Source organism: Xyrauchen texanus, chromosome 17 (genome assembly GCF_025860055.1).
Source record: "Xyrauchen texanus isolate HMW12.3.18 chromosome 17, RBS_HiC_50CHRs, whole genome shotgun sequence".
NCBI classification, from domain to species: Eukaryota; Metazoa; Chordata; class Actinopteri; order Cypriniformes; family Catostomidae; genus Xyrauchen; species Xyrauchen texanus.
The window spans coordinates 27,648,436-27,676,431 of NC_068292.1; the positions used below are offsets into that span (position 1 = coordinate 27,648,436).

General features: G+C 37.0%; 1 protein-coding gene across 1 annotated transcript; it reads left to right on the top strand.

Annotated features, from left to right (window-relative positions):
• Positions 1-1,493: 1,493 nt before the first annotated feature.
• On the top strand, positions 1,494-27,962 carry LOC127658037 (transcription intermediary factor 1-alpha-like). Its single transcript, XM_052147105.1, has 17 exons — positions 1,494-1,807; positions 2,130-2,221; positions 4,491-4,629; positions 4,754-4,871; positions 6,538-6,654; positions 11,572-11,686; positions 16,980-17,123; positions 18,044-18,152; positions 20,959-22,568; positions 22,689-22,764; positions 23,385-23,415; positions 23,619-23,748; positions 24,368-24,573; positions 25,156-25,255; positions 26,312-26,380; positions 26,508-26,642; positions 27,233-27,962. Exons 1-17 carry the CDS (start codon positions 1,621-1,623, stop codon positions 27,515-27,517), a joined length of 3,663 nt encoding a protein of 1,220 aa, XP_052003065.1. The 5' UTR covers positions 1,494-1,620; the 3' UTR covers positions 27,518-27,962.
• Positions 27,963-27,996: the final 34 nt, after the last annotated feature.

Genomic DNA, 27,996 nt, shown 5'->3' on the forward strand with positions numbered 1-27,996 from the left:
ACGTTTTGCAGATGAACCACCCGATCGGGGTTCTCCCGATGGCCATAACGCCCCTGATCAGCTCAAAAGTGCATCGGCCCACTGGGAAAATGCCCGGTATGCCCGATTACCAGTCTAGCCCTAGGCCCTACACATCAGTAGGAAAACTAAGCAAAAACCACTTGAGGTGACATGTTGTTTTGGGCACTGAACACACGTGAATACACTGTTGTCAACGCTCTCAGAGACAGGGCCATAGCAAGGTGATCTGGGCCCCTTTCCTATTAAAAATACAGTTTAGAATTTGTTGTGGCGCCCCCTGGACCTTTGGGCCCCTAGAATCGTTACCACCTTTCACCACACTAGCACGTTAAAGGTCCGCTGGATTTTTAAGTCAGTTTTTCAAGTAGTATTTTGTGTTCGGGTTGTTTCGAACTTGTTTCGCTCACGCGCTCTCACTCACATATGTGTGAACTATGTGTTAGGGTCCGTTCAAACCAAACGTGTTTTTGTGTGCGTCTTCTCTGTTTTTCCAATGTTTTCCTTTGTAAACGCACTGGACAAACGTCCATACCTGCTGCACCACGTCTCACTATAACTTCAGTGTCTCATTTTTGACACTGTGTCAAGTTAAAAGAACGTCAGGTCTCAAAAACGCATGTTGAGACACCTGCGTACTGTTTCATTCATTGCGCTGCCTCTTGATTGTTTTAGTGCAGGTGTCACAAAGATTTAACGTTCTGAACAAGTCCAGGCTGCAAAGTGGTGACTGTTACAATGTTTAACATTATTCCAGATTGTTCTGCACCAAGCAAATTTCAGCGCATAATAAATGGATATGTTTTTCCCCCTTTATAAATTGGGGCCTCAGAAATCGTAAACACGCCCCTGGACATATGAGAAAAGATTATGTGTGTGTGAGGGGAGTTGGAAAGCAGAACGTGCGGTAAAATATCAATGCTGTATTCTCCTTATAATTTTGTTTATTATGTGATGTCATATTGCACATGTAAATAGTTAATTTACCCTTTGTCTAAATTTCCATTTGTTTAAGGGTGGATAGTACATTTGACAGATGTCACGTTGTGTCCAAAATGAATAAATTAATGTTAAATAAATTAATCTTAGGTTTCATCGCATATCAATGCATATCATCCAAGTTTATCGCATATAACTACCACCTAGTGATCAGTTCTTGATTTGTTTGCTCTTTAGATATTCGTTAAAAATACTAATTTTTAATATGGTGGGCCAGAAATATAACAAATGAGACTCATATGAGGTCATACATTTATTTTGCCTATATTACCATACTGAGTTTCTCGCATTCACTTAAGCATTTTGAAAACTATCCTTAGTATGTCCCTGCCCACTTTCAAACCAAACCTACGTGCCTTTGTGTCACTCGCCACGAATCGACGATCGGTTTCAGCTTCCGCTTCTTTTTGTTTCTGGAAAAGGACACGTCCCCGATAGAGGAAGCTAATTCATATTCCATGATGCTCCGCCCAGCGCAACACCGGAACAGTAAATACCAACGGCGGGCTTACCGTTAGATCAACTCTCGGCTACTTTACTTTACTGTGGAGCGCCTTTAAATAATATATATTTATTCTGTTGTTACACATATTCTCAAGCAAAATGTTAACCCCTGACGACACAGAGCGTTCAGCGTCGCTTCATCCGGATGTTCCAAATAGTGTTTGCGGATCCTGCGCTGTTTGTAAAACACACCTAAACTCCTCTTCAGACCCCAAACTTCTGCCCTGCCTGCATACAGTTTGTCACGCTTGCCTTACGAAGACCTGCGCACATGGATGCACACACCGTGAGAACTTGTTTGCATTTTTGACAGTTTGGTTTGTCGTTTGCTTGCAGTGTTTGGAATGGTCTGTTCAACGGATGCTGAACTGATATGAGTAGTAAACATTTAGATGGCTCTGGTTTTAAATTGAAAGCTGCTCAAACTGTTAGCTTTATTTCTGTATCCACTCATTTTCAAAATGGGCGTTTCTAACATATTAGCATAAACAATAGTAAAGAGCATATTAGAGTATTAAATCACAATAAAGCCCATTTAAGCCTATTACACAATAAAAAAAAAAAAAAATTAAGTGTATTTTGAGGCTTTTGTTTCTTTCTCCCTCGAGAATGTCCATTGTGTGAGCAGTCCTTCCGTTTGTCTGAGGTCACGGAATGCGGCATTTTCGAAGATTCGTCTCACAAGACCGAGCCTCCCAAGGTAAGAGTTGAGATTTTGTAAGACAAATAATGCTTCCTACACAATACACGACTTTCAAAGACGTTGGATAGCGTTACCGTTCATATTACACAACTGTGTGTCTTGTCATGGAAGTCGTAGCATTTTCAAATTACACGAGGAATCGGCAACAGGGGTGAACACATTACAAAACATTTCACTATTGACGAATCCCCGACGAATCTGCCTGTACTCCACATTACGTTTCACAACAGAGTACACGCGATAAGTGATACGAGATACGAAAACAAATGGATGATCTTATGTTATGCATTTCAGAATATGATGTGTGTTTTTAATCATATTTGTATTTGTTGCAACAAGAAAAAGTTCCTCCTACTGAAAAACCTACCTATTTGCTTACCTGACTGTCCCAGAGAATTGGCAATTTCTCTCCAACTCTTTTAAGAAAATCAGGCTTAAAATCGTGAAGTGTAAACTCCATGAGCCCTTTATAGTGATGCATCAAAGTGTTTGCAAATCTGAAATATTATGGCCTTGAAATGTGAACATAAAGTCAATATGAAACCAAGCAAAAACACATGACAAAAACAAACCAAACTTTGACGTCAGTCGAACCTGGGTGTGCACCAAAAGTCTTAGTGTAAAAGCACCCTAAATGCATTGTTGCCATAGTATATTTAGGTTGTCCATGTTGCTGATTGGAACCCGCACATACCATGTGAAGCAAATTTCATCAACAACACAGTCTGTGCATATTGTCTCCGTACATGGCACACGGTCAGTTCTCGTCTGTGTGCATGATCTGCATGCCTACAAAGCAGTGGTAGTGCGCATGCGTTGAACGCTTTCATATGATCGCTCGCGATCAAAAGAGTAGACTTTGAATGGCTGAGCACTTGACCAACTTCAAGACGACCCGGAACTCAGAAAAACCAAGCATACCCAAGCATAACAGACTTTGAATTAAGCTGCGTTCACACTGCTAGTGACACGCAGCGACAAAACAACCTCATACCATTCATTTTCAATGAGAGCTGCCGACTTCTAGCAACACGAGCGACGGCGACCGTTGGCGACTGGATGTGGGTGTATCCAGCGTCGCGACAAAGTTGAGAAATGTTTAACATTATGCAAATGAAGAGCGACTTTCGGGAGCGACAGCCAATATGAGAGAAGATGGTAGAGCTCACGTTATCCTAATATTTTAATAATAATATTTATTGTAAAGAAACAGCTGTTTAGACTCTCCGTACACACCACTAGCGACCTAACCGCCATCCACTGGCGACATGCAGCGACAAAGTAGCTGGCAGTGTGAGCGCAGCTTTAGGATGCAGCAAATGAAAAAGTTTACTTACATTTTGTCCATTGACCAAGTAGGCATTTCATTCCAGAATGCAGCTAGACCTAAATGCGAAGGAGTATTCCTGGTTCAATACAAGTTAAGCTCAATCGGCAGCAGTTGTTGTATAATATTGATTACAACAAAAATTTATTTAAAAAAAATAAATCTTGGTTCCAGTGAGACACTAACATTGGAAGTGAATGGGGGCCAATTTATTAATGTTAAAATACTCACTTTTCAAAAGCATAACCACAAGACAAACAATATGTGTTAACATGGTTTTAGTGTGATAAAATCACTTACTATCCTTTTCTGTGTAAATTTAAAGCCATATTTGCAACTTTGTTGCAATGACGGTGTAATATATCAACAAATGTAATATCAAAAGTTAAAATTTAAACAACTTTACAGCTCAAATAATACATTATTTTTAACAGAGGAATTAATGTAAGTGCTTTTTATAAAATTATAAGCTTCACATTTCTGCCTTTTTAAACCCTCCGAAAATTGTCCCCATTCACTTCCACCTCCATTTTTGCTGATTTGAAAGAAAAGGAGGGACGAATCGAAATAAATTTTTGTGGTAATCAACATTGTCACAAATGCAGTTGATTGAGCTTAACTTGTCTTTAACCTGGAATATTCCTTTTAAATTGTGATACCAAAAGTCTGTGCAGCTTCAGTGACATCAGACAAAAATAAATTTATACAATAAAATAATGTATTTGGAAAGCATGCTCTGATGAATCATTCACAATAAGTCCAGGAACACACATTAAGAAAGAGAAAACATTTTTATTTCATGTTGACTAATAGAATGAAGTGCCATAATGTATAAAGTCTGAATTATGTAAAGCCTGAATATGAGATTGCAAAAAAGGATATGAAGCAGCTCCATCACTGATATATGGAATGGCTTAACTGATGAATCAATCTCTGCAGTGTTCTGGGTGTGAAGAGAATGAGGTCGTTGGATGGTGTGTTCAGTGCGAGGAGGCCCTGTGTTTGGAATGCGTGTCTGCCCATCGGAGGGTAAAGGTGACCCGCGACCATGAAGTCAAACCTAAAAATCCATCTACAGGTTAGCCTTGCTGTCTCTGCACATTGTCCTTTTGAAATTTCAGGACAACAATTCCTGTGCCATAGTTAGTGGGATTTCAAATGGATCCTCTATCAGGTGTCTATTGTTTGTTTCTCTTGTTCAGGTTGGATGCAGAGAAGACGCTGTCCCTCACACAGACAGGAGAGCTTGAAGTTCTTCTGTCTAGTCTGTGATGAGCTTACCTGTAGAGACTGTCAGCTGATCACTCATAGAGGCCACAGGTAGAGTATAACCAGCTAATGGATCCATACCATCTCAGATCAACAGATGTGAATATTAGAAGTTGCGTCAGTTATACTGATAGATCATTGCTTCTTTGTAACGGACTGTTTATTTTGGTGATAAAGAGAAAGTTTGGGAATGATTCCCACCAATTTGCTTATCTGTAAGCTTCTAAGGTATTCATCATACATTTTTCAACTCACATTTTCGCATTCCTCCCCAAAAGTGTTTCCCATTAATTATCTAGACTGTGTCCCGCCACAGTATCATAATGAACCGAAAATATTTTTGCACTTCTCATTGCAACATAAAAGATCTATAACATTGCGTTTTGCGCCATTGCCTCAGCAAAGCATCTCTGTCTCACTTCAGATATCGGAAATCTCAGTATCAGCCAGTACCGATCCCAAGCCGATACTAATGTTGTTTTTTTGCATAATCAGTTTAGAATATATTTACATTAGTTTGTGGAACTAATTGGAGTACTCTTTAATATGTAAAGAAACACAAACTTCTAACTACACATTATTTCAATATAAATGTATAGCATATTAAGAACTAGTTTACTGGATAATGTAGCAACAAAATTAACAGTAATTCAAGTCTTCATTAGAAAAGAAACCAGTGTTTTATATTTTTCTTTTCCCCCCAAAAATGTTTCAACTTGTATCTGGACTTCGGATCTCTTTTATGTGCAGCTCACTTTTCACATCGTATTTTTTTGGAACCCATTCAACTTAAATATTGTTATAAATTGTAAACAAATACTAATGATGATGATAATAATAATAATACATTGTTATTTATATTATTATTATTGACTTTCAATTTTAACGTGCACTTTTTAAGCACTCACGCTTTTATTTTGACATTCTGAACTCTACAGGAAGTCCTGTATGTGTCTGTTTGTAGGCAAGTTCACAGTAGTTTAATTAGCTTCTTATTCAAATTCTGGTAAAATGCACCTCTGTTGCCATTCTAAATGCATATTATAAGTGAACCGAACAATTGAGCATCTACATCTGAGATGCTGTTTTTGAGTAGCGCTCAAATATTGCGCACCGCTGTGAAGGCTAAAAATAGCTGCGAGTGCATCACCAGCCGATGTGTGAGTTTGTGTCAACAGAGCAGCACCATTCACTAATGCGCTGGTGCTGCGCATACTGTATATTTACTTAATAAACACAGCCTTTTGTGATTCACAGAGCTATCACGCTTCTTCAAGTGGCTTTGAATAAAAATGCACAAGTCATATGAAGTTCTTTAACGGTTCTTTTATTTCATATTTTGAGCTTGACAGTAACGCACATGAATAACACACAGTATCGGATTTGGATCGGGCTCGTCGGACCGATACACAAACAGTCTAAAAGCTTCAGTATCGGAGCTGATACCAATTGATGCATCCCTATATACAACAAATGTGTTTATGCTTAAATTACTACTAGAGCACAAAATTGTTTACCAGAGCACAAAATTCTTCATAGGTGTAGCCTCTTAATTTTGCTCTCAAAGTGCACCAGATTGATGCATTTCCTCAAGGGGAGCATACCCCAGGACCCACCTAGAGGTTCCGAGGTCCACCCACCGCAGTCTCCCATAATCCAGTGGGAAACACTGCCCAACATATCCTTATCACAGTCTGTATGTCCATTCGTTTGTCAGTTTTATGCAGGAGGAGGAAGCAGTTATATCTCAGAGACAACAACTGCAGAGTTTACTGGAGTCAATCAGAAAGCGCAACGAAACGGTCAGCACCAGCCTGAAGAGCCTAGATGCAAGGTAAGTGAATTGAGCTCTTGAGGGCCTGCTGAAGCATGAAGACAGACCTCCGTATCTTATGATAAAACTTTTATCCAAAGCAACTCAAAGTACATCAGTCGAAGAAACAATCTGCCAAGAACAAACTTGAGTCTTCCTCAAAGATGCAGTGATGATAGAAAAGCATTATGTTCTGATTTTAACCATTTTTCTTATGACATTTGCGTCAAAGTGTCCAAAGTCACATTATGTAGTAACTGTAGGTACTCTTAATTTAGGTTCAATAACATCAATTTATAAGGCATCAAACTTGATTTAATCTGCCTTAAATGTGACTGTGTCTTAAATTCTCAAAAAGACAGCAGTCAACAGAAAAGAAAAAGAGAGGGTGAATCCCATATCAAAGCAAACTCATCAACTATGTGAACACAAAACAGGAACAAATCAATTTATATCCTGCCAACAGGCTTAATACATGACTCAAAATGTAACTATTCCATAAAAACTACAGTATTTGTACACTGACTTAACACCAATAAGGAAAGAAAACACAGATGCAACAAGTCCCTTGCATTTCTTTGCTTTGTAAGGGCACTACTGGCCAAGGATGGAATCCAGTGGAGTTGTGAAGGTTTGCCAGTGCGTTTGTCTTTTCTGGTACGTGTGGTTAAAATATCTTAAATTTGTTCAGACTGAATCTGACTATATTATTAATTTCATCTGACTCCAGTTGTAAAAGACCTTGAGTTTAGGTTGCGATTCAAATTATTATTGATCATTAATGTTAGAATTTATCTTGATCTTAGACTCTTAATAGTTCTTAAATTGCGCTCGTTCATTTGGAATCCTGTCGCTCCTGGGCCTAGGTCACAAACTCATCAGTGTTGGCCCGATAGCCAGAGGTAAACAACTAAATACTATTTCAATTTCTAGAATAATACCTTTACCCAAATAGTAGTTTTGTGTGGTCATCTATAGTTTCCTGTAGTAGGAAATAAAGACTTAATTCTGAGCAACCCTGGCATGTTGTCTTTATTAAGCACAAAGAACAAACAGCATGCCAACACACAGTCTTTTGTAGATTGCAAGCCAAGCACCGCCTTTTTTTTTTAAGCCTTTAGCAGTTTTGAACTTGTGACTTGGTGAAGAATTCCCCCACATTGCCTCTGTAGGAGTGGTGGAAACCCGAAGACTCATCTCATATATACTTAACTAGAGTAATATCAGTAATCTGAGTTAATGACTAAAACGTTTATATTATAGTGATGGGTCGATCAACATTAGCATTGTTCTAAATAATTAGAATTTCTTTCTTACAGTCTATACACACTTAAAGGAATATTCTAGGTTCAATACAAGTTAAGCTCAGTTGACAGCATTTGTGGCATAATATTGATTCCCACAAAATGTATTTTGACTTGCCCCTCTTTTTCTTTAAAAAAAAAAATCTAAAAGCTGGGTTCCAGTGAGGCACTTACAATGAAAGTGAATGGGGGCCAATTTTTTTAACATTAAAATACTCACGCTTTCAAAAGTATAGCCACAAGACATAAACAATATGTGCATAAATAATATTTTGTGTGATAAAATCATGTACTAACTTTATCTATGCGAGACTTTGGTTTGAAGTATTCACTTTTCTTTGCATGATACATTGTCTGCATTTATACGATGTTGGCATTAGCTAGCTAGCCAGCTTCATCAATAGCTGTTAGCTAAATTAGGTGGATAATGATAGTAGCTGTTTATAAAATAGACTGTACATTATAAATATGTTGAGACAATTCAGTATTGATGTGATTTCATCACAACTGTCATTTTGATTTATTGATACACTATTGTTTTATGATTATAGAATGTATCTATTTTCTGTGTAACCAAGTTACGTTACACTAACGAATGGAGCTTTTTGCATGGTCTTGAACATTGTCTAGCATTCATTTAATGTATTATTGTGGTTTACCTTGCTGAATAATTACAGATTAACGTTGACATTAACTTGACTTTTAGTGTGAAGAGAAGATCGTTGAAATTATTTGAAAGTTACGAAGCAGGGTAGCTTGCAATTCGTCAGCATTTGCTGGCAAGATCAAGTTTAAATTTGATGAATGTATAAAATTACACCGATCAATCCTTATGGCACTATGTTTCACATGCTTCGCAGTTATGTAAGCTTACCTGTCCAATAAGAAGCCAATTCAGGGTCTGTTTTGATCCCCAAACCTGAACGAAGGTTCCTCCAGGAATCAAATGCACTGCCAATGTTCACTCTAGTTTTCGCTCTACCACGATCATGTTTCTGCTTAGCTAGATAGGATTCAGTAGATAAATGTTTTTTTGGCTCACTCTGAGTTTGTGTAGGAGTCGGTTTTGTGCTGGGAGCTGGCCATTTGCTGGATTCCATCTCTAAGATAATGTTTCCTAGTGTTGCAGACTGTTGACGCTGTTGAATAGCGGCAAGGCTCTCGGGAGCGCGCATAAACGTCACATCCTTTGGATTTTCCGGCAAAAGCAACCCGCTCCCTTCGTGTGATAATCAGTCTACAGGCATTCTCTAATATTTCGTTGGACCGCCTTTAGCTTTGATTACGCCATGCATTCGTCGTGGCATTGTTTCGTCAATTTTATACAATGTCACAACATTTATTTCCGTTAAGAGTTGCATAAATATTTGGCCGAGATCTTGTATTGATGACGGGGAGTCAAACCACACTGTAAAGTCTTCTCCAGCACATCCCAAAAACTTTCAATGGGGTTAAGTTCAGGACTCTGTGATGGCCAATTCATGTGTGAAAATGATTCCTCATGCTCCCTGAACCACTCTTTCACAATTTGAGCCTGATGAATCTTGGCATTGTCATCCTGGAATATGCCCGTGACGTCAGGAAAGAAAAAAAAAATCCATTGATGGGATGGCCTGGTCATTCAGTGAATTCAGGTAGTCTGCCGACTTCATTTTATTGCTGCATAATGTTGCTGAGCCTAGACCTGACCAATTGAAGCAACCCCAGATCATAACACTGCCGCCAGAGGCTTGTACAGTGGGCACTATGCATGATGGTTACATCGCTTCATGCGCTTCCCTTCTTACACTGACGCGCCCATCATTTTGGAATAGGGTAAATCTGGACTCATCAGACCACATTACCTTTTTCCATTGCTCCACAGTCCAGTCTAAATGCTTCCTAGTTAACTGAAGTTGTTTTTTCCAATTAGCCTCACTAACAATTAACTTCCTTGTGGACACACAACTGTTTAGTCCCATTTAGTTTTAGTCCCATTCCTGTAAGTTCTTGTTGCATTGTGTGTGTGGAAATGCTCTTACTTTCACTATTAAGCGTAGCTGTGAGTTCTGCTGTTGATTTTTCACGATTTCAAGCATTTTAGTGATCTCCGATCACAATCATTCAAGATGGATGGATGTGTTATTTGTTTCCTATGGATGTACTTAAAATGACCTGTACAGTTAACATCTTCAGAGAAAGACCAAGCAAGATGCGAAGACCACCTTAAGACATCATTCTCCAATTTAAAATGAGCTTTCTCTCCCATGTCTGATAATTAAAAAGAATTAATACATTTGTTATTTCTTTGCAAGTAACTGGTGTTTGGCTCCGTGACTTCACAACGGGGAAAAATACATACATTTAAGGTCTTCAATTTTGCCAACGGAGTGCTCCAAAGCACTTTAAACATCAGTACAACCCATTGAAGAGTCTATAGCCTTTTTGTCTTTACTGTCACCGGATTAAACTGCTTCTTTATATTTTTATCCTCTCTTTTTCCTTTGTGCAGCATCACATTCATATTTTCCTGAACATATAAAAAAAGGAAACAAAAATCACAAGAATACATTAAAATCACATTCAATCCGTATAAAGTCTATAAAGCCTGGCATGTGAAATAAGTTTTTTTTTTTTTTTTAATAGAGCTGTTATTTTAACCTATTGACAGGCTTTAAAGGTTATTGTCCTCCTGAGACACTGCAATTCATTTTTGTATAGAACTTCTATAGTTCTTTCTTAGCTCATACATGCCACAGTTGTAAATATCTTACACCCTGGGCTTTTCAGGGATACCAAATGTGATTTTGGCTATGACTGCCTCACCTTGCTCTATAGAAGTTCACTGAAACGTACAATTCAGCACATCAAATCAAATATGATTAAAACATTATTTTCAAAAACAATTATGATATGGTATTTATGCACCCAACCCCATATTGATGTTAAATTAAGACTTAAAGACATATCATTTTTCTTTGGGGTCTCAAGGGGTTATAGTAAGATGACTATATGATATGATAGATTGTAATGCAAAGCAACAACAACTTTATAATACCATAGCAGGCTGAAAATATAAAATTAATTTTAAATATTAGCTCCCACATTAAATATATCCTTATAATCATTATATGTCAGTATTGTCAAAGCACTGTGTTTTTTGTTGTGTTGGTTATTAATGGAGTGCAATGAGAGATATACTTCAAAAGCCTGTTGTATCATATTTGAGACACCTATTTTGAAATGATTTGTCTATAAAATAATGTGTGAAAGTTTAACCAAGCACAAGTTGCTTCAAATCAGCAAATACTAATTTTGAAATATAATCAGTAACAATATAAACATTCTTGATATTTTACTTCATCAAAATCAGCAAAGATTTCACAGCAAAAAGACATGTGCATCACAGTACAAAGGTGGCCAGTTTGGAAATTATATAACAAGGTCTTCTACTTCCAGAAAAGCATTACAACTTTCACCAGTAGACAGAAGACATCTAGTACATTGCTTAACAACAGGGCTTTCTGCAAAGTATTGATTGTGATGTAGCATCATTGATTGTGTTGCTTTAGAAAATCATGTTTCAAATATAATATGCATGGCTTTATATAAAAAGTTATGATGTTGTGCTAAGAAATATTTTAATATTTGATAGATTATGTGACATTGAAGGGGTGAAAGTGGAAGCAAGGAAGAGAATATCACAGGTGGTCCATTCCATTTATCAGACTTTGCTTCTGAGAGCTAAGGAGGTCTTAAATGAGGTTGAGGTAAGCACTTATTACAGAATACAGTAATAATGTTATCTTCATATTTGATTGTAAAAGTAAATAAAAAAATACATATGAACATTTAACATTGTATTTTTTTATCTGAAGTAATTTCAGTATTTAGCTTAAGTGTTAATAGTATTCTGAAGTTTATTCAGAATATTATTTATTAATTTCCATTCTAGGGGCATATTACAGAAAGATCCGATCTTATCTCCTTGTTAGCTATGGCACTTTTAGTTAGGATCTCATTTAGTACAAAAGCTATTACAGAATAACATTTCCCAAATGCATTATCCTATCTTAACTACAGATAGGAAAAGAGCATTACAGAAGCATCTTAACTTGCCAAAAATCTTAAATAAGTGTCCTAACTTTAGGAAAACCACACTGATGTCCTAACTTAACGTATTTGAAAATACTATGATTTACAATACTATGAAACAAAACAATAGCACTGTCCGAGAATCGCAATAAATTTATTAGTAATACAAAATGCTGAAAAGTGATATTTGATGTTGGAAACTCTTTTTGAAGACACAGATGGTATGCTGTGCTTTGATGACAAAACCCTCAAAATAATTACAGGCTCCCACGAAATATGATAATGCAGTAATAATTGTTGAGAAGCCTCTTAAAACACTAGTGAAATTAAGACATTGATATAAACGATTGCAATTCATTCATATGCATTATTGAAAATCTTTCAAACACATTGTGAAATTACTACATCGATACAAACGTAAGTGAAATTCATTCATATGTATTACTGAAGAGCTTCATACATACTCTAGTGAAATTATGATATTGATATAAACATTAGTGAACTTAATTTATATGCCTTCTCGAAAGGTTTCTTATAAACACTAGTGAAATAAAGAAATTCATAAAACTGATTCTATGGACTTGGCTAAATTAAATGTACATATTTGTATCTGAAAGATTCTTACAGTCATTACTTAAATTCTTCTCCTACTGTATACACTTGTAAAACTGTCTCTCAATCACTACTGAAATCTGTTTCAAACAGACATGTGAAAATGTCTTTCATTAACTACTAGAGTGCTCATACTGATCAAACAAGATGTTGAAATTATATTGTCTAACATCCTCTCAATATGTTCTGTAAGAGCTAGTTTCACAGGTTGATGAGAGGCTATTTCAGTAGTTGATGAATTCTTATTTCACTGGAAAAGGAAGCCATGTCTGCCCTTCCTGTTGAAGTTAGCTGATTGGCAGGTCCCTGTTAGCCCCTGCTTGGCTACCTTAATACCTTAGCAACCAAGCCTAACAACCTAACAACCACTTAGCAATGCCTTAGCAACCACCCAGAACACCCTAGAAACTGCCTAGCAACCACCTAGTAACGTTCAAGTGATTACCCAGAAAACTCTTGCAATGGCCTAGCAATGCCCTAACAACCACCCAGAACTCCCTAGCAACCACAGAGCAACACCCTAGCAACAACCCAGAACACTGTATCAACCAACTAGGACCTCCCTAGCAACCACCCAGAAGCTGTGTCCCGACTTCCTGTTGAATTCAGTGTGTGTGTGGCGCAGGGGGTCAGGAATTAGATCCTGTTAGTCTACATCCTGAGACAGCTAAACTTATTTCTCCATTGACCGCTACGGATTACTTTTGAATTGTAATCCAGTACTGATTACAAATTATATGACAAAAAATGCAACCAGTAACGTAAACTTTTAGAATTAAATTTTTGTGGTAATCTAATATGATTTCTTTTGGATTACTTTCAACCTAAATATATTTTATTTAATGTCACATGCATTTGAGTAGGATAATAATTTTAACATAAAAGTACAAAGAGGAAGAAAATGTATTTCATTATTACTAACAAAACAAGCCTTACAAAAGTTATTTTTGTAAGAAAAACTGTTGCTATTCTTGAATGATCAGTCACATGATAATTCTATAAAAAAAAAATACAACGTTTTTAGCTAGTTGCTTAGGTGGTTGCTAGGCAGTTGCTAGGGTGTTCTGGGTGGTCGCTAAAGTGATGCTAGGAGGTTTCTATATGGTTGCTTGTGTATCCGGTCCTTCTTGACCCACTCTGAGAGGGATTCGAATGGGTGTCAGCAGACATTGGAGGCGGGTGCGCTAACAAGTAGGCTAAAGGCAGCAGCCTCTATCGCAGGGGTCGGGAACCCCTGGGAAAGTGGCAATTTGTTAAAAATCAAGTGGCCCGCCGGATGTCTCACCATTCACCAACACATGATCGTTTAAAACTTTCTAGAGATACTTTTCCTACAGAAAGTGTAGGTGCAATTGCAAAGCTTGAAGTCAATGACACTGTTTTGGTTTCCTTTGTCACGAATTTTATAGCCTGCTTCTAGTGAACAAGGTTTGAAATGAACACCCGGCAAATTTTCCTGTCACATTTTTCATGCCGATTATTTTACTTATGTACCAGCCACTGTGGAAGGCGACCTGAAAGACTTGTCGGAGAGATATATAACAAGAAATTAGACCTAAAGACGCGCGTTTGACGAAACGTGATTATATTTTGAAGACCAGATGAGGCTTCTCCAACACACGAACATTCACAGAGTTCTGGGACTCGTTTCCCAATAACTACTGACCTTATCCGTTAAAGAACATTTTCTACGAGCAATTTTTATGAACGTTCGTTATTTTTTTGTGCGCAACCAGGGTGTGATGTAGCACTCGCAAAATGCGACGAGACTCAATCCAGTTCGCGAGCTCCTCTCCAAATGCATTTCATGCACTAGTAATTTTGCTCATCTACCTGCAAAGGTGGGTGTGGCAGGGCAGAGCGCGGGGCCGGGTCGTGATTATACACACCCGTTCCCTTATCAGTGTAAAGAAGTCAATGGAAAGGAGGAGGCGAGACCAGGTTTAAAGCACGCCCTCCCCCAGGGAAGGGGGGGGGTTGGGGGCTCCCCAGCCTGAGAGAACGAGGGAGGAATGTGGCAGGGCGCCCTAGGTGACCTGTAAGATGTCTCTGAGTGATGCATGACAAGAAATGCTGACGTGTAAACGCACTTTATTATATTTTTAAGAACAGACAAAAGAAAAGTCGTCAATGCTTGTGTCTGATTCACTGTTCAGAGGCATGCAACGGGACCCTGTCTCGTGAAACAAGCGCAGGTAAAGAGTTTTTCACTCCTTTTTATCTGTTTCATTCAACTGAAAACTGTTTGCAAGTATAATGTTGTCGTGAGGTACATTGTGAGTTTAGTTCGCTTTTACACATTGTGAACGCAACTCTGCAGGTTCAGTAATATATACAGGTATCTTTGTATTAAATAAACAAAGACGAAAGAGATTAAATCATAAGGTAATACAAGACACGTTCGACCTTAATAGTTCTATTTTTTTTTTTTTTCAGCAGTATAAATATGACCAAAACGGAATACAAATACATTCGATAAGAACACACATTTGGCAGCATTTTTTGGGAACAATAATTTTTTAGGCTTATTTATTATGATAATTCTTAAAATTATCGTTATATTTATAATTGTCTTTAGTTCTTAAGTTGTATGCTAGTAATTTGCACCTGTTGCCGCATACTGATACTTGCGTGATGGCAAATGGAGCCGTTGGAGACGGTAAATGTTTGTATTTGGGGAGGGGGTTATATATCATATTCTTTTTTATCACTTCGTTATTTGTATTGCTTTTTCGTTTCATTTAAAGTGCAATTTGAATTTAGAAATGTATTTTGTTCAAGTTTTTTCGTGTTTCAATAAATTAATTACATTTTTAAAGCAAATAATTTTTTGGAGACCCGCACAAACACGTGTACTCAATTCCATATTGCAACATGTTACCTATTAATATTTGCATATTATTTTGTTTTTGAGTAGTCTATGGGCAATATAAACATTACATTTTATTGAAAAACTTAGTAAAATAGTAAATTATTAGTTTGTGGTATGGCTCTTTTGATAAAAATGCATCAACCAAAAGTTTTTTAATTGGCTCCTTGGTGAAAAAAGTTTCCGACCCCTGCTTTAGCATCAGACGCTAGTGTGCCTCTTGAGGCCAAGGGAGTGTGGTTTACACACACCTCACAGCCATCACGTACCAGCTGGCTCCTGTTACACTAGGGTGTTCTGGGTGGTTGCTAGGGTGTTAGGGTAGCCCAGCTGTGGCTAACAGGGACCTGCGGATCAGCTAACTTCAACCCCCTGCACCCCACACACACTCACTGAATTCAACAGGAAGTGGGGAGACTGCTTCCTTTTCCAGTGAAATAAGCTTTCAACAACTACTGAGCTTATTGAGAATATTAGACAATGTGACAATATAATTCCAACATCTTGTTTGATCAGTGTGAGCACTCTAGTAGTTAATGAAAGACATTTTAAACATGTCTGTTTGAAAGAGATTTCAGTAGCGATTGAGAGACAGTTTTACAAGTGTATATGAGAAGAGTTGAAGTAATGATTGTAAGAAACTTTCAGATACATATGTGTAAATTTAATTTGGGTAATGCAAGTCAACAAAATCAGTTTTATGAATATCTTAATTTAACCAGTGTATATAAGAAACATTTCAGTAATTTGTATAAATGAATTTCACTAATGTTTGTATCAGTTAATTTCACTAGCATATGTAAGAAGCTCTTCAATAATGTATATAATTGAATTTCACTCATACTTGTATCAATATCTTAATTTCCCTAGTGTTTGTAAGAGGCTTTTCAACAATGATGGCCTACATAGCTCCTCATAGTTTTCATCTGTCTAATGTTTAATTCACAGCAGCCATATGTGCATCGTTGGTTGCTTGGTAACAGACGTGAGTTGATTATTGAACTCGATGGAGCGGTTTAAGATTTCCTAACTAGAGATATGGTTTTGTAAGATAAGATAGTTGCTTCTGTAATATGAATTTGTGAAAAATCCTAACTTAACTGATCAGATCTCAAGTTAAGACAGACGTTTTCTGTAATATTCCCCCCGATAATTTATTCTTCTTTTCCTTTAGTGTTCAAGTAGTAGGATATATTTCTTGTTTATCATTGATCATATCAGAAACACTTCTTTTGGTATTTTACTACTTTTTCTTTGCATAAGTTTTGCATATCTGGAAATGTTTGCAAGAAGAGAATGTCATTTTCAGAGAAAGTTGAGTAGTGAGACGTGTTGAGCTCCAGAGAAATACGTCCAATTGATCAGAATAATCTACATAGCATGAACACCATGTTACCTTATTACTACCTGTATACTGGTAGGGAATCTTATACAGGGATCTCTGTGGACCCTCAGGTTTGTAACTCTTGTTTTCTGTTGATTTTAAGACGCTGTATGCGGAGGAGGTGCAAAGTTTGATGCTGCAGAAGACCTCTCTGAACAGAATAGAAATCTGTCAGGACTACATAACTTCTTTTATTGACAAAATCCTAAACACAAAGGGCCATTGCCTCCTGGTCTACAAAAAACGAGTAAGCATTTGTTCTCCTTGCATATAGTGTAATGAGATATTTAGGTCTAAACCCTGCTCTTCACATTGTACATCTACACTTCTTAATTCTTTAGCTTTAGAATGCATAGAAAAAATATGATTGGTTGCCTGTGTCTTGATTAATAACTTCTCATGGGTTGCAGATGACACATTGTACATGGTGTTTTCTTCATACTCGTCGAAGAGGTTTTCTCCCCTCACTTTGTCAGTGTAAAGCTTTTTTGTTGCAATTGCCTTGTCAAACAAGTATTACTCTATAATAGAGCCCAACCGATATGGGATTTTGTAACCGATACTGATTTTAGATGGGGAAATTCACCAATTACCGATATCGTGGCCGATGTAGTTACTTTTTGAGCTGGAATGAAAACAGACCTTTTCTATGTGGATTGTGCACAGATTTTGCACCAATATGACTGTGCAAAGGTACTCCGAAGGCTGCTTTCTTAAACAAATATTTTTATCAAAGAATATTTGATATTATTATTATTATACATTATAAACAAATTTTAGAAATGAACACTGAGAAAATAAAAATAAATAAAAATACTATAAATAGCATAATAAACATCAGTACTGTATGTTCAGTATCAGTCAGTTGCTGACCATACTACACAATTTAAATTCTCAATTGAAAATCATTGATATATTTTTCTGGTTTTCAATGCTTCATGTTCAGTACTTTTTCCACTTAGATTATCAATATTATTTTGGATAATCATCTGTTTTGAGGTAGATATAATTCTGTATAGTAGCTCTTCAGCTAGCTGTCAATTACATCTTGAGTCTTTATTGTTCTTGCGTGTGTAGTTGAATTGCATTATTTGAAATAGAATCTATGTAGATTGTGTTGTCATACATGATGCATTTATCAAGTTTTCTTTTGTTTGTCTAACTCAGATTGAAACCCAGGTGAAAAAGCTTCTGTCCCAGAAGACATGTCCACCTGAGACCATGATTGAACTGCATCTTCAGATTCAGAAAGATCTCCAAGGCATCGTGAAATGTGGTACTATAAAGTATTCCACTTTGTATACAAATCAGTTTGCCTTTTTATAAAAATCAATTAATGTCAATGTTAATGCAGTAATTTAAAATGTTTAATGCGTTAATCTTTTACGCGATTAATGCATGTACTAACTTTGACATAAGATTCTTGTATTAAGAACCATTTAATTAAAAATCATAGAAAATATTTATTCAGCTCCGAGATTCTAAACACTGGTTGAAATGGGATGGAACCTTTGCAATGTGTTTGGGATCATTACACCCATATACACAACACAAACAGGCATTTCAAGTCTTAAATATCACGTAAAAGCCAAACGTACAATAAAAGACACCGATGAGGGACCGCTGTGGTAGGCTAACTGCTTTTTCGAGTTTTCTTGTGGAAGGTCTGTCGACAGTCACACACGTAGCAAACTAATGCCGCATTCACATGACTAGCTTCATGACGTTGCATTGGCAAATAAATTTAGCTCTATGGGTGAAGCATCAGTATTTTCCCGGTGTTGCGTTGCGCTTCTATCAAACTTTGTCATGCGGCACTCAAAGTTCAAACAATATAAACTATGACTGCATTGCCATTGATTTTTCGAAGCGTCAGCCAATGATCAACAGGTAAAGAATCATTACATGGGCAGTGGTGGCGCTAAAAGTAGAACAAGACATTGGCAATGTTCGGCATGGCCAACTTTAGAGTGCTGTTTGACATTGGCGTTGAGCGGTGTGTTGAGGCTCTGATGCAAAACATGGGAATTCGGCTTCACGATTGCTGTAGCAAAGTGGATGGCCTCAGCCTGGTTGATAATATTGCGGAGGATGAGGGTTTAAGAGATTTAATGTGCATTGCAATTAATAGGTAACCTATGGAGCCTAGTTCTTTCAATAAATGTAGGTGTGTGTGTGTGTGTATAGAGAGAGAGAGAGAGAGAGAGATATTAGGGATATGGATCTCCATAACTGAGGCCGATGCGATATGCATCTTGATGCATAGCCTACGATACATACATTAAATATACATATTAAGCAGTTTGTGAAACGATTCACCCCTATTACAATGCAGCGATTATATCTGATTTCGATTCAACACAATGTGATTCAATGCAATGGGAAAAAAAAAATATGATGCTATGCAATTCAATATGGTACAGGTAGTTCGCTTTTATTTCTTTGGTTCAGACAGACAGCAAATCATAAATTAAATTAAGTGCCTTCTGATTTCTAATGCATGGCCCTTTCACAAACAGGCCTTTTGTAGTGCAAAAAAAATTAAGATTATATAAAACCAGATTACACTTTTAACAGCTCACACATTTAACAGTGGCACAACATATTTTACAAATTGCATGGGTTTTATAAAAATTTCTATCTCTCTTATAAAACCCAAAGTGTTTCCAAACATTGGATTTTAGGGATGGGCGATACCACTTATTTTCTTTTCAATCCAATACCAAGTACTTTTAGGCCAATATCGCCAATATCGATACTTCTATTAAACTGAATTTTACTAATTATTTGGATAAAATTATTAACTTTTATTACTTAAAATTTTTATATATTTATGGGCCTAAACAGAAAATGAATGGCTGCTTTGTTTACCCTTTAAAAATTGGTATAAGCCACATATAAAACCTCTAAATTATTATTACTAAGACCAAGTTACAATATGGATACTACAGTAATGCTGTATTAAAACCGTGGTTAATTGTATCAAAACCTTAATTACTGCAATAAAGAAGAAGAAAGAAAAACATGGTTACTACAGTCGTGGTTAATACAATATTACTACAATAAATCTGTGGTAAGTTTTCATAAGGGTCTCATTTATTAATGAGGATTAAAGATAATTGTCAATGTTTTAACACCTCTGAATTTAAATAACCTGAAAAAATGATCACACAAGCCCATTATAATACATGCCAAGTCTAGGTTTGTCATTACTTGGTGTTAATAACTCCAGATGCTGTTTTTCTGTCATTACCTCAGGAAAACACGGCTCCCTATTTTAACGAGCACTAAGACTGAAAGGGTGAGCGCTGTCTGCTGGTGTATTTTAGCATTTCTGTGCATCAAGATGGGCATAAGAAAACATTGTTCTGGTGCCATTCAACAATTCACTAATATAATTCTTTTTTTTTTTTTTACTTCGAAGCTTATGAGATGCATTAATATTCATGGTATCTAAGTAATAAGATAGCTTTTAAAAAAACAAAACTTTAGAATCAATATTTTTATGTGAGGATCAAAATTAGGAAGATGCAGCTCTACCTCTGCCATGTTAATCTATATTCTATGTGACTCAGAACACGCCCCCGTCTCTGTAGTGTTGTGATATGTCATATTCACAAAGCAGCAGTAGTGATGAGAACGCTCTTAAGAAACAGTTTAGAGAGGAGAAATCAATCAAATAATTGCTCACTTTCTAATAATACAAGTATAGTGCATCTGCTAATAATTATATATAAATAAATCTGTTTTTACCGATGCATCATTTCTAACATAATTGCATCGCAATACAAATTCCAACTTGTATCTATGCACACATTTTTAAATCGATGCATCACATTAACTTATGCCGATGCACCGATATGAATCGGTGAATCTTACCATCCCTAATATATGTGTGTGTGTGTATGTATATGTGTGTGTATGTATGTATGTATATGTGTGTGTGTGTGTTATTTATATATATATATATATATATCACATTTTTAGTACTTTCAAAATCTTTGATTAACAAGATAATGCAATCAAATATTTTAATCATCTAACAGCACTACTTTTACGTCTTTTTCTTTCTATCTACCAAGGATTGATGAGGGTTAAAAAGGTTCCTGTTCCATTTACCTGTTCGAAAGTTAGTTTCAATCCATCTGTGTCTGGGAAAGCTTCAAATCCTCCAGACAGATTGAACTCTAATCCTGCTATTACTACCGTTGATGCACCTGCCTCTTCAAGTTCCCTACAAGGAAGTACCAATCCTCAGTCTAACAGTTCCTCATCTAACTGTGTCCCACATGTTCCTCAGTCTCTTCAAACTCCTCAGCCTCGTCCTCTTCTTAAGATGCCCATTGCACACCAAATAAACAATACCTCCCAGTCAGCCAACCCTGGGAAGACATGGACCTTTCACTATTATCCTACCCTGCAGTTCTCCATCCAGAAACCTATGCTGACCCACCCAGCACCAACCATGCCAACCAACACCCAAACATCTATTCTTGCAAGCCCAATATCAACCAACAACCAGACACCTTTACTCTTCCACCCAGTACTAGCCAACAGCCAAATACATGCATTCCCCCTCCCAGTACTAGCCAACAACCAAATATCAGCCATTGCAACCGACACCCAATCACCCATACTCACCCAACAAATACCAGCCAACAACCAAACTGCACTTACCCTCCCAATCCCAGTTAACAACCAAACTCCTGTACTCCCCCATCTAATACCAGTCAACAACCAAACACCTGTGATTACCTACCCAATACCAGCGATTGACCAATCACTTGGACTCACCCAATCAATACCAGCCAACAACCAAACTCCTAAACTCACCCACCCAGTATCAAACATACCAACCAACACCCAAACACTCATATTTAACCATCCAATGCAAGCCAATATTCTTGGACACGTACATACTTTCGCAACACATCCCAGTAGTTCTTTAAATGTTGCTTCAACTATAAATACACTCTCTGTAAATGAAGCTACTGTGGCCCTTAGTGACCATTTGACTGGAACCACTGTGGCAGCAAATGATTCTCGTACCAATAATCTTTCCAAATTAAATCCCACCAGTCCAGCGTTTAACACCATTCCAAGTACAACTAGTGATTCTTCACTTCCTGTAAATCCAATGCAATCTGCTCCCATTGGAGGCAGTGACAACTTCCAGAGTCAGAAAGTCACCCACCATATATCAGATCCCAAGGCCAACCACCCTGTCAAAGCCTTGGCTGACTCTGCCTGTGATCAAGAACCTGGTGTAAGGAGCACAAATTTCACAGATATGGATCATCCAGAGAGCAACTTGCCCACCTCCACTGTGCCAGATACTGATCCTGGCGAGCCTTCACCAGCCCCTGAGAAAGATCCTGTCCACTCCGCTGTCCCACCCAACACTCATCAGGCTCCTCTCTCCACCACCAACTCCACAGAGATATGTTCTCTGGTAAAAAGTTCACACTTTCTGTTGAGATCACTACCAAAGTGCGGCCAAACTCAAACTGATCAGTCATCTAAAGAGCACTGTTCTAAACCAAAACAGTTGAGTGATGGCATGCCAACAAGTTTCTCTCAACTTGTAGAGGGGACAAACAAACCTTTCAGCTTGATGGACAATTTGAATGCAGAATTTCCAGTGGATTCAACTTGTAGCACTTCAGAGGGCATAATCTTACTTGCAAAGGAGGTTGGTGAATGTTCGATTCTTACACAAAGCAACACTGAGGGTTTTATGTCAGACTAGAGTTTTTAGTCAAAGTTCTTTCTTTGTTTCATTGAAAGTGAGGATTTCTTTTTTCTGGTATAGAATACTACAAATGACGAGACTGTCCAAAGTGATTTTTACCAGATGATGTCAAAAAAGGAAGATGTAGAATCTGCAGGTAGCAATTTAATAAATACTCTACGGCCAGAAACATACTTTATACAACTATGCGAACGCAGACACGAGTGCTTTGCAAATGCATGGCCAAAGCACGGCCCAGTTGAACATACTTAATTTGCTTTCTTGAGTTACTGTTGCTTTTATCAACCTCTGTACTATCATAAACCAGATTTGTTATTACTGAGGCTACAGAGTTAAAATATATAATTAAATTACTTTAAATTTAGGTAAATTAATTATAAAGATAAAAGATAAATATGTTGACTTTAACTTTGTTTAAAAACTTTAACTTACTTGAAAGAGAAAATTCACAATAGAAGCTGACAGTTCACACTAATGTTTGCTATAGCACCACTTGTGGCAGTGTTGAGAATGCAACCCGTACTTGTGTTGTTTGAATCGAGGTCTAACACATTGTGGAACTCAACAATGCACAAAATCGAACGTGCGTAGCTAGAAGCATCTGCGTTTATGTACTTGTGTAGTGTGTTTCGGTCTTAATTTTCTTCACCTTAATTTTCTTAAGTGGACTGAATCTCACTCAAGCAATACATGAAGAGTAAAGTGTTTTCTTATACACTCACTGTTTTCTTTCTTTCTTTTTTTTTACTCTTTCAGTAACACAGGAACATACAAAGCAATTCAAGAGGTAGGTTCCAGATAGCAAATTCTTATAATGCTGGTTGAAGGCCTGTTTCATAGTCAGTTTTAAAGTGTTTAATAACCCTGCAAATAGCCTCTTGTGTGAGTAGACATTGTTTTAAAAAAATAAAGCATTTTGTCACATTTAGAAGCTGTTTACTATGTCCTTTTTGTCACACATGGTCTGATATTTGATTCTATTGGTAATAGGTTTCTGCGGGTAAATCTGGTGCGCCTGCCCATCTGTCTGCCTTCATCTGGGCAGCTACTGCCACAGTTCCGCCTTACTACAGATACATCCTCTGACTACATCTTTGTGCAAGAAATACAGGGGGGGCAGGTAAGCTATGTTCTGTTTTAGAGGTGTACTGACCTGAATATACAGTTGGTTCAAAAGTCTAAGTGTACATGTTAATGTCAAAATGTAATTTAAACCTAGTTTTTATCACTTTGAAAAATTTTAATTCAAGAAACATTATGACATGAATTGAAATATTTAAGATTCTTCATTTCTTTCTTTTTTTTTTATCACTAATTGGACAAGCTAATTTGTGACATTGACCACATTAACTCACTTGTACAAAATGTCAGATTTCCTTGCATCAATTGAAGCGCACAAGATAACATGGATGATCAGATTTTGGACAAACTGGTGGAGTCCACACCAGTCCAGTGTTTTCTTTAATTAAAACAAAAGAGGGATATACCAAAAATACTAAAACTCTAAAGAGTTTCTTACTAAGAAATTATGGTGTTTTTCAATGTAACTTTTCAATAAAAGTTTCATGCTGATACTCATGGGAAAAAAACATATTACATTTTAAAATGTGTTCTTTACTTTAGAACCCCTCTGTATTTGTCACAGTAAATGGTTAAAATGAGATACCACAGAATATTTTAGATATGACTCTGCATAAGTAAAATAAACTTATTCTCAGTTGTGCCCTGTTCTTGTTCAGATTAAGCAGATGTGGAGATGGCAGGAAGATCCAATACAACATAGAGCTTCACCCCAATCTATAGCCCAAAGTAGCGACAGCCCCCAGGTGTCTGAAGTCGAGTTCTGTGCCGTGTGCCAGTCGGCAGGAGCTGCACATTTGTGCGCAAAATGTGGACGCGCTTTTCACTCTGACTGTCACATTCCACCAATCTTCATAAAACCTTGGTTAGTCTAACTATACAGAGATCAATAGAAATCAAACTCTTTGATTTTGGTCCTTAAAATGCAAGTGAATGGAGATTTCTCTTTTGAAGCTAAAAAATAAAAGGCAGTCAGCATAAACGTCATCCATACGACTCCAGCTGTTAAATTAATGTCTTCTAAAGTGACACGATCGCTTTTGGTGCAAAAAAAGATAAATGTTTTTTGTTTTTACTATAAATCCTACTTCCATTCTGCAGTGGTACACACATGATGTTATCGCATTGGCATTTGAAACGCGTGAGAACTGAGGCGCGTGAGTCTCATCCGGAAGAGCAGCGCTGTTTACAAGTGTGTTGGGGTGTCTTGATCTTATCGCTTCATCCACTGGAGTCGTATTGATGACGTTTATGCTGACTCTGTGATTTTTGAATCTCCATTCACTTGCATATTAAGGACCTACTGAGCTAAAATAATTTCTTCAAATGTGTTCTGTTGAAAAAAGAAAGTCATACACACCTGGGATATCATGAGGGTGAGTAAATAATGAGAGAATTTTCATTTTTGGGTGAACTATTTATTTAATGGCGTTCATCTCTCTTGCAGTGTGGAATGGGTGTGTTTGCTGTGTCAGGATGTAAATGATGAGACAGTCGTGTATGGCAGTACGCAGATGACATCCAGTCTGAGTCCGCAGGATCAAAAAGTAAGACTTTACTAGCCTGACTGGATTTATACTACCTGGGAAGCTTGTACCTCTGAGTTGGGCATATACAGTATATCAAATTAATATAAATGCCCCTTCCAACATCCCAAATCAGAAACTTGTGTATCATCTACAACAGTGTTTTTCAACCGGGGCTCTGCATCCGTAGTCCGTAGAATCATTAAAAAAATATTTTAAAAACGCATAGACATTAGGACCCGGAATCAGATGTTAGGACACGCTCCCTGAAGATTATCCAAGTATCTCTCTATGACTGATATTTTAATGTTTGTGTATGCATATGTGTTTTGGTGTGCAGTGCATTTGACTGGCTGACATCAATTACAGTGCGTATAAAGTAAAATTAGCTTTGGAATATAAGTTGCAGGATCTTTAGGATGATGTAAGTAAATAAACTAGACTTATTCCTGAAAAAATGGAAGGTATATTATTTTAAATGGCAAAATTATTTAAAAAAATAGAAAACATCAGGTTTAAAGTCAAATACTGAAAAGTTTAAATACTGATCAGTAACAATAGAAATGTAAAGGTCAGTGTAATGTGGATCCTTTTCAACAAATGTATGACAAATGGTTAGAAATTCAGTGTTATAATACTGTGATTACTGAAATATAATGTTTTGATAAGTTATTGTCTTTTTTTGTGATTTAATGTAATTTTATTGCAATGAAATATTGAAATGGTAATAAAATAATGTTTATGTAAATGAAGGTGTTAAATATAAGTAGAAATGGAAGTAAAAAACTGATTGAGATATGATGGGGGTCCAGTACTCAAAAAAGATTGAGAACCACTCATCTAGAATTATGTATTTCCCACTCATTCATTCATGTTCTTGGAACTCATAATTACGATATTTACGACTCCACATGAAGGGCACAATAGACTAAACACTTAAGAATATAGAGAGGTGTAGTTTAGCATAGTTTGCCATCCCATCCTCACTCTAACTCTCCTCATTAATCTCAATAACTTTGCTAAACTATATGATATAAAGTCACACTAATGCAATATCATGTGTTTTGTTTGACTCAGAAGTGTGAGAAGCTTCTACTTAGTCTTCTGTCTGATGAGAACAGGTGCCTGCTCTACAGTGCCACCAAGGTAAACATACAGTTTATGGTGTATTTGCAGCAGATCATGGGCTTCTTTAACTCTCAATTATATTTCAGCATTGAGAAAATAATTTATTGAATATACATCTTAGATAAGCTGTGCTTTGTTTTTTAAGCATCGCTCGAAAACGGCAGAATTTGAAATAATTCTTGGCCGATTCTTGGGGAAAAGGAAGCCTCCTTATCGGACTGCTGCTGAACTGGTATCAGATATTTGGACACTTTTTGACATCCTGGCAACGAACCCTGAGGTACACCACTGTAGAAATGGCAAATTCATCTTATCATATTTATGTGCTATCTAACGGAATCTGTGGAGTCATGTACAGTACTGTGCAAATGTTTTAGGCACTTGTGAAAATTGTTGCATAGGGAGGAAGGAAAGTTCAGAAAACATATGGGTTCAGTGTGACCATCTTTTCCTTCAAAACAGCACCAATTCTCCTAGGTACACCTGGACAGAGTCTTTCTTGGTTGTTGGCAGATAGGATTTACCAAGCTTCTTGGAGAATTCGACTCAATTGTTTCTGTCTCTTTATGTAATCTCAGACTGACACGATGTTCAGTGGGGGGCTTTGTTGGGGCCATGACATCTGTTGCAGGACTCGCTGTTCTTCTATTCTAATCTTTTCTATGTGCAAAAGTAATGTTTGGGAGTCTAACATTTATATTTCTTATTAACACACTAAAGCTGAAGATATAAGATAACCATCTTAAGACAAATGCTTTTGTGAAACATCTTATGTGCCTAAGACCTTTGCACATGTAGAAAAGTATGTATAACTGTTGAATTGTAATATAACAGAATACAAGTAACATATATTTTTTGTTATATACACAGAGGAGAGAATTGGTTTTTGAACTGCAAACCTCATTTCAGCAACAGCTGAATGAGTCTTTTGGGAAGAGTCTCCATGCTTCTCTCTTGAGATATTGCAGTGACTCAAGTGACAAGGAATCAAGAAACACCTCAGAGACACAGACTGAAGGAGAGAAGCACAAAAAGACTTTAAAACGGATGAGAGCGTTTTTCTCAGCAAACTGTGGTACAGCAACAAAGATACCCTTCATCGATAGAGGGGATGAGCGAGACGGTTGCGGGAGCTCTAAAGATAATGAACACTGAATGTATGAACTGCATTGAAGTCTTATTAGTTTTGATGCCACAGGAGTAATAATCTTGTGAAGAAGAAACTACCTTACTAGAGCTAACTTTATTTATTATGGCAATTTATGGTTCGTTTATTTTGACTAAGTAAAATACATATAAAAACAAATGTTTGGCTTCTTGTCTCAGGTCACACTTCATTCACTGTTCATTCATATCCAGGGCTGCCTCATCTATTTTTGCATCTTTGCTTGCACATTTGTGTAGAGTGATGTTGTTATGCAGCTCTGCAAGCAGAGGGCGTCTTTGTGCTATTTCGTGTCACAGGTCAAGTGCTGGATGGGTTCTCAAGTAGTCTCCCTATTTATTTGGGCTGTTAATTAATGAAACATAAGATCGAGTTATATGGCATTTAGATTTGTGTGATAAGATATATAGGCTATTTTACTGAAATTTTGTTGAAGTTGTTCTTTTACAAAAAGCTACATTATTGGACT